Source organism: Anneissia japonica, unplaced genomic scaffold, assembly GCF_011630105.1.
Source record: "Anneissia japonica isolate Jap-2015-1 unplaced genomic scaffold, ASM1163010v1 scaffold288196_len149068_cov176, whole genome shotgun sequence".
NCBI lineage: Eukaryota > Metazoa > Echinodermata > Crinoidea > Comatulida > Comatulidae > Anneissia > Anneissia japonica.
Window position 1 is genome coordinate 87,856 of NW_022712618.1, and position 8,397 is coordinate 96,252.

General features: G+C 35.0%; 1 protein-coding gene and 1 long non-coding RNA gene across 2 annotated transcripts in view; one reads left to right on the forward strand and one right to left on the reverse strand.

Annotated features, from left to right (window-relative positions):
- Positions 1-1,163: 1,163 nt before the first annotated feature.
- Positions 1,164-8,397, forward strand: part of LOC117107962 — an 18,414-nt gene continuing 11,180 nt past the window's right edge. Inside the window, exons 1-4 of the mRNA XM_033249774.1 lie at positions 1,164-3,664; positions 4,549-4,641; positions 5,138-5,503; positions 7,412-7,591. Of these exons, the coding sequence (XP_033105665.1) occupies positions 3,640-3,664; positions 4,549-4,641; positions 5,138-5,503; positions 7,412-7,591 (664 nt within the window). The 5' untranslated portion in view covers positions 1,164-3,639. The remainder of the gene's footprint in view (positions 3,665-4,548; positions 4,642-5,137; positions 5,504-7,411; positions 7,592-8,397) is intronic.
- Positions 5,383-7,345, reverse strand: LOC117107964. The gene is made up of 3 exons (XR_004445310.1): positions 7,124-7,345; positions 6,011-6,242; positions 5,383-5,511 (listed from the first exon to the last, which is right to left on the reverse strand). It is a non-coding gene; the product is annotated as an uncharacterized LOC117107964 (long non-coding RNA).

Below are 8,397 nucleotides of genomic sequence, written 5' to 3' on the forward strand. Positions count from 1 at the left end.
ATGTAACTGTATAATGTAATTGTTATATTAAGTTTACACTCTTAACCACAAAAGTACTTTAAGCAATTAAGTCATTGCATTATAATGCAATCATATATGATACACACACATACACCCACATCCACACACACACACCTGTCTCTTATACACATCTAGATGTGTATAAGAGACAGATCCTTCCATATTTTATGAAATTAAAGATGCAACGTCACTAAGGCAATACTTTATAGTCAGCTAAATGAAAGTTTAAGTCACCCAGAAAGATTGCAAGTCGTGTCGGTTGTGGAGTGACACCGAAAGTTACGAAAAGCCGTGTGCGTCGAAAGAGGGCGGTCTGTATATTGATGGAACCACTTGTGGATAGGATAGGAGCATGCTTCGATCTGATTATGTTTAAATAACACAGAACAAACCTTACTGCCTACCTTTCTTTATTTATTCGGAGTAACGTTTGTTCTATGATACTAATATAAGATTTAAAACTCAACTCTATAGGGTACGAGCAAATACTTGTTTAAATTAACCAACACTTTTGGGGTGCTCCAGATCACAAATTGGTCTTTCTTAATTCTATACAGTGTACATAGCTTGCAGTGTAATTAGTGTTTACTGACCTGAATTTTTGTTGATTCATTTGCATACTTATCGGGGCCATAGGAACAGGGGTAGAGATTGTCTTTAGATTAAAATATTAGTCAGTGTTCAATTATCACTAATTTTAATGTCTGACTCAGGACTAATTGATAAGTGTTTATGAGGGAAATCCATTAATTATGTAGGCAAGTCAGTAGAAATTGTGCACAACATTAGGGTGAGGTCATTCTATAATTGCAGTTTTGAAGCTTCTGGAGAATTTTTCCCTCTGCCTCACCCCTCCGGCCCTCTTCCCCTGGAACTCACTCTATCCCCACCGCCACCGAAGTTGTCCATTCCACCTCTCACAAACTCATTCATATGTTGTTGCTGGCTATCAATAATAATGTTACCAGTTATTGTACAAAGTATTAGTATGGTACAACAATCAAGGGCGCAGATCTGATTTTAAAGGTGGGGGGACGTTTTGTGAGTCCACGCCCACATCAGCCCCACCATGGTTTGGGCTGAGGTGCAGATATTTGAGAAGAGAAAATAGTACCTTTAGGACCAGAATTGACACTATTATATAGTAAAATCCATCATCATCATCACAATACCATTAGTCTAAATGAATCGCCAATAACTTTCTTATGATCTTTAATCAGCGATTTTCGGCAACCAAATAGATCTAACTAACATCTGTGATGTACCATAGAAAGTAAAACTTCCAAACATTGTCTGATGTATTTAATTTTACCTACTTCAAAGACATAAGTCCACACCCACTTCAGCCAGTGGCAACATTTAAGAAAATAATACCAGATGGCCGGAAATGACACCCTTATATAGTAAAATTTATTATCAGAATAAAAATAAAGCACCAATAAATTATCATGATCTTTTATCAGCGATTTTCGCCAATCGTAGAGATCTAAATAATTTAGGTGATGTAAATTGGAAAATAAAACTTAAAAACATTGTCATCACTTTACCCACTTCAAAGCCGTAAGTCCACATCCATCTCAGACCCACCATGCTTAGGGTTGAGGTACAAACATTTGGGGAAGTAGTACATCTAGTTGACCGGAAATGAAACTCTTATATAGTAAACTTCGTCATCATAAATCACCATTACAGTCAAAATGAAGCGCGAACAAACTTTCGGCAAGTATAGATCTAAATAATCTGTGTGAGAAATAAAACTTAAAAACACTGTCCTTACGTTACGGATATTATTTGGAATGTAGACACGATAGGTTCCAACTTGTGTCTAAACATGGGCAGGCTTGTTTTGGCGATCATTTAGTATTAGTATTTATGAATTAAGTAATTTTAAACCCTTATATCTTTATTGTGTAAGTTTTGTTATTTTAATATTTATATAGGCTTTAATCCGGGCAGCCCATCGAGTGTTGAGGGGCGATTGCTGCTCATGCCCCGTCGATACTATCAACACAAATTGTCATGACAAAAGAAACACAATTCCTGTAATTACTACATACTGTATTGCCATACTCTAAAATCAACTAAACATACCTTCAAAAATGCTTATATTTTCAAAGGTTTGGGTGGATCATGACCGAACCTTCATCAGAAACATCGACCCTTCCAATTCGTATTGGCCTCTCCTCTCGGGGACATCGCACGGACTTTACTTTTCCTAACTTCACCGGACTATCCCTGGTCACTCGGCGAAGTTATCGTAGCACGGTTTCGGAAGGATACTTAAAAATAGCCCTTGATTTATCGCACCTGTAAATGGCCTCTCAGACTTAAATTTTTATATGATTTTCTTTTTTTCTCTATTTCTTTTTTTTTTAATAGGCCTATTCTGAGAAATTTAGGGGGAGGGCGAGACTGGGCTGGGCCCCCATGAATCCGCCACACAAGTTTATTTTTTTAATTTTGTCATACCTCTAAAATAAATATGGTCTTGGTAACGATGAACAAATATCACAGTATCTTCTTCATGTATGTCTTCTTCGTCTACATGAGAAATTCTAAACATTTAATACGATTTGAAAAAGATAATAAAATGAGAGCTTACAGAAATCATTCTGATCATATTATTACAATGACCTGTCGCTACTTGGTTGACCGATGCACAACTTTGTGTCAGGCGCGGAGTAATTAATAAGATACAGATTTTTTTTATTACTTCAAAAGCTAGTTAAAAAAGGTGCTTAACCATCTATTTTCCACCTTTTCCACCAGTTTTTTTAATATTATATTCAGAAAATCTGTATCTCATTAACCGTTCCCGAGTTCCCGGGGTTTTTTTTCGTTAACACCCTTGTGTCTTTAACCATTCAGTTTAAATAATAATAATAATATGTCGCTCTTATATAGCGCTTCATCCACAATGCCTCTAAGCTCTTCATTGGATCAAACACATATGGAACACATACTCAGGGAGAATTCCATAATATTGCAGCTAGTAATCAGCGCAGTTGTGTTCGAACCTACGGTAGTACCCGCTTGTATTCTCTTGGGTGGAGAGAGGCAACCGTAGATAAAGTGCCTTGCCCAAGGATGCAAGCGATTTGCACAGCGAGAGTTTCGAACCCGCAACCTCGAGGTTGGGAGTCCAAGCCACAACCGATGCGCCAAACGCTTCTACAACATATCAAACAATTTTTCCTCCATAGCCTGATTTTTAAACGCTACAATGCTTTCATCATCTCAAGTTATTTATTTTAAACTTTATGAGCATCATAAGCAAATACGAAACAAAACGTCTTGTGCCTGGCGCATGATACTTACACTCTAATCCAACTATTTTTATCTTTTTTTAACTAAATAGGTATTTCCTCATTGCATTAAACAGTATACGTACGTGCTGGAGAGCCTTCGTATGCTAAATCATTTAATAATTTCCTCTTTCCAGAATAATATTATTTTTTTTCAGTTTAAATGATTATTTCATTCCTTTGGCCTTATAAATTAAACCATAGTTTGATTCTATAAATAATTAGATTCTGTTCTATACTGCCATCTATTGTTTATCTTGATTTTTATCAGCACCGCATCTAGTCCAAACCATATCAGGGTAGTATATGTTGTATGCTGTGTAACACTCTAGGGACACGTGAGTATAGTTTATACAACATTTCATAATAAAGTTGATTTGCGATTTAACATAAAAACTTTCGCCTACAAACATTGACAATCTTTTATTTTCAGAAAATACGTTTTCATTCGGTTTTTTTTAATTTGTGACATAATTCTGATTACCCTTTTTTAAAACATAAGCCTGAATCTGTCAAGGTAACAAGATACAACGTATTTCATGGCTAATGAAATATAATAATTCCTGTCTTAAAAACTATAATGAAACTATAATATAACGTGATGTATTCATGTATTTCTAATTTACATATAAAATGAAACTAATTTGTTCGTGTTGATTAAGACATACTTGGATATTAACTGTCATGACACCGATGCCCAATGAGAGTTCATTCAGCTGCAAAAATCATTTCCCAAGTTAATCTGATTTCATATTTCGCAGGAATTATTATTCTAATACACAGCTTATAGGCCTATCTTATTCGAAAACTGAACCAAGCCGCATCCATCGAATGATGCGATAAAATTCATGTGAGTAATCAGCAATTAATAAACAAGGTCGCTGACATCGTACCCTCCTTCTAATTACGATCGTTTTTAAGGAACTTAACAATCATGTATTATGCATAATGTAAGTTTTGGAGAACAAAAAGTAAAGGAAGTGTCCACGAATTGCTACGTCAGTTGGTTGTTCAGATTATACGAACGTCGCACTGTATTTAATAAAATTCGTTAAAAGTTAAACAACTGGGTTCAAAGGACTAATAATCTATATAATGCAATATCGTGAGGGAGATTGAAAATCTTTGATTCTGCTGGTTCTTCAGTTTATAGTGCAAATTACGTTATCGTATTAGAGATATAACAATCTGGTTTACCACTTATGTCTGTGTGTTTTTCAAGAGTACAGCATGTTAAGTTTGCGTTGTTTATTGATGTGGTTCCTGGTGTGTGCCGTGACGGTAACGCAAAGTGAAACTCTAAGGAAGAGATCCAGTAAGTTACTTTATAATTTATTATTACTTCAGTGTGTTATGCCTTCTATTAAACTTATGTAGACTTTTCGTCAAACGTCAATCAATAACAATGTGACGCATAACGGGCACGATATGCTAGACTCACAAACAAAAATCATTCAACGATGTGTTCTATTCAATTCTTTAAGTACAGGATTTAAATCGGGTACCGAGAAAGAATATAAATTTTATGTTTAAAAAATGGAAAAAAAAACCAACATATAGCACACAGAACTATCATTATGTTAATGTCTACTCTATTATCATTTATTTTTAGGTCTTAGTATGGATTGCTTAGAACTAATTATAAATATTATGATTAGAGAGAATGCTGTTCTTCATATGTTTGAATAGTGCATGTATTATGGAATTTCGAAATTGGAGAATCATAATTAATTACTTGGTTTGCCAAAATGAAAACCAAAGATGATAAAAACACAAAATAGTTACTGTAGTTTATTTTCGTCTTGTAATAGTTCTAGATATATTACGACTATGTGGAGGCGAGTATACAAATGAGGGCGACGGTAGCGATTATTCATCTTGGGTAAGGTTCTCATCTTATTCTGCATTATCATATGACGTCACGGAATCATCATCAACGTCGTCATCATCAGAAGAATCCAGATCATCAGAAATCGAAAACGAATCATCGAATTTTCCTTCTCGACCGGATGTAAATCCACGACCTGGCATACCATCTCGACCAGGTGTACCTTCACGGCCAGGTGTTGGTTCGCGCCCAGGTGTAGGCTCGCGTCCAGGCGTGGGCTCAATGCCAGGCATTCCTTCTGGTCCTGGTCCACGCCCGCGCCCAGACTATCATAGTCCGAAACCGACAGGTAAATATCTATCAAAAAATAGGTAGTTTACTAATTATAACTTAGTTTTATTTTTTTAATACCGGTATGAAGGGCTGTCCAGACTATCAAATTTCATTTGACAAGACACATGACATGCCTAAATATGGTCATGATGACATCACATCATGACCATATAATAATTAAATCGTGACTATGTATGTGGGTATACAGCATTTTTTTGACAAAGACAGTAAAGACAATTTGATAATGTGGACAAAGTCGTACAGGCAGCTCATTAAAGTGTCAACATTCTTTTATCGTGTATGTATGCTATACAAAAATGAATAAAAACATCGGACATTCGAACGTGAAATCGCAATACAGTTGTGATTGCCAAATTATTTAACCTTCTGAATCCTTGTAAGTTTATTTCCAATATGTGCCTTAATTATACTTTAAAATCATATGCTTGCCAAAATATTAATTGAATTATTTTGTGTAAATTAGGGGTTAATAATATATATTGAGTAACGTGTGTCTACAAACTTAGTAGGACAGCTGAGAATATTAGAATCAGAGAACATCCGTGGCCTCAGTGGGGTCAAAGAGGCCGATTTGGGTATGCGATTTTTGTGGCCCCGTAACAACACAGAGTTTTCTTCGTCATCTTGAATGTAATACTGCTGATATTCTCTCGTTTGTCTTTATTTTAAAAGATGCCTTCATTTTAGACGGTAGTTAGCCATACACAAGTAAACACGAAGAAATTTCATTAGATCTATAAAAACAAACAAAATATCAAACATTTTGAAACAAAATGAAACCTATTTAAATAAAACATACATATTATGCATTTAGGAAATTATATAATTAATTGATTTGAAAGCAAATTTATAAAAAAATTGTTAAAAATATAGTGTACATACGAATTTGGAAATATATCGATACCATGGAACAGATAGATCATGGTATTAAGCTGAAGTTTTGTATATATTTTAATTCTAGGCCTATTTATAATCTATATTCCACCAAACTATAGCTGTTAGGGAAGCTGTATCTCAATCACAATGTGATTGATAATAAATTTGTATCTGTATAAAGTTTCGAATTTCACCAATTAGTCTAAGATGTAACACTTAGGTGTCGACAAAAAATGTTCCGATGAAACTACCAAGTAATACGCTTTTGATGATGAAATGCAAAAGAAATGATTTTTTAGACGTAGGCCTACGGTGGTATAACTTGAAAGTAACAATATGTTTACGAAACTTATGAACGACATGTTTCATACATGTGTTATATTGGACAGACAAATAGACACTTAGAAATACGGATTAAGGAGTATTTAGTTCGGGACAAGTCATCACATATATTTCAACATCTTCAAATTCAATTCAATTCAACTTTTATTGTCAAACACAGTGAGAACATGGCTTGAAAAACTATGTTAAATGTGAAAACACATCTAATTCAGACTGTTTTACTATTATTGACTCCGCCCACAATACTTATCAATAGAAGCCCTATACATTGCTTGGGGAAATCCGTAACTGAACAAACAAACAACTCATTACAAGATCACTCTCTCATTCTAATTCATTCTAATTCCTATTTACATGACTTACTATAGTATTCCTGACCTCTATATACATTACTTACCTTAATATTTGCTTGTTTCGTCTTACATCTGACCGGTAGTATTTAAACCGTTAGTAGCAAAGCGTTATTACCTGATGATGACTTGGGACACGTCGAAACATGTCGTTCATAACTTTCGTATATTTTATTAGATGCATTACTGCATTTGCATTACTAAACATTATATTTATTTTCGGTGGTTTACAAACTTTAATATATTTGAGTTTTATATATTATTCCAATCTCAATTTTTCTAATCAATCATAATTCATTGATTTATGGCGCACGGTATATATTACTTTGTATTAGAGTTCCCTGGTCCTGCAACCGAAAATTGCATTGAAGAGTGCCCTCTAGTGTCGGACCCTGTGTGCGGAGTAGATGGAGTGACATATTCGTCTGAATGCGTCCTCCGAGTAGTAGCTTGCATTACACAAGACGCTAAACTACGAGTAGCTTACAGAGGGAGGTGTATATTTTCAAACAATGGTAAGTAAGAATTTTCTAACATCCTTTTTGTATCGGCAACGAACAATATACGCACAGATTTTAAAATAACCAGATTTGTTGTGAATTTCTTGTACTCGCTTCCGCCCCGTAGGTCAAGTACCTCTACTGAATCCTTGACCCTGCCCTAATATCCCCTTAACAAGGGATGTTGAGAAAAACGTAACATAATATTCTGGTTAAAAGGTCATATTAAATATTCCGTGCCGGAGTGTATTTTAATCGTCGATTAAAATATCGCCTACATAAATACACCATTTAATCGGGTGTATTTTGAAACAGCTCCACCAACGTCTGAAGTCTCGCAACATTTACTGGGGGCTCCAGAAGAGCAGCAGCAACAAAACAAGCAAAAACACTGCAGGATTTATGAGCCCATAATTTCTATTTCACCTTCTTTTTGGCATTTTATTTTTCAAAACAGGCTACAACAAGAAAGAAAGCCGTGCCACAAATAAACATTGGTAACTAACTTTCATTTAAAATTTACCAAAAATAGTGTATACCCATTGGCAGTTAAGCTTATTCATGAAAATCATATTATTATCGTAAACATTTAGTGAAAGTGCTATGAAGTAAACACCGAAGGTTTTGCCAGTTTAACCCCATATAAGGACTTATAACTGTTACCAGGATGCGATTTTTTTTTCCGTACGAAACATTTGCATGAAACTTCACTCGGGCCATCTCGGATTGACTCGAGTGAGTACGATACGAGGAACAAGATCAGACACTTCGCAATGTCGTGACGCTCGAGTTTTACTATTATTGCTCTTTCTATGTTTACC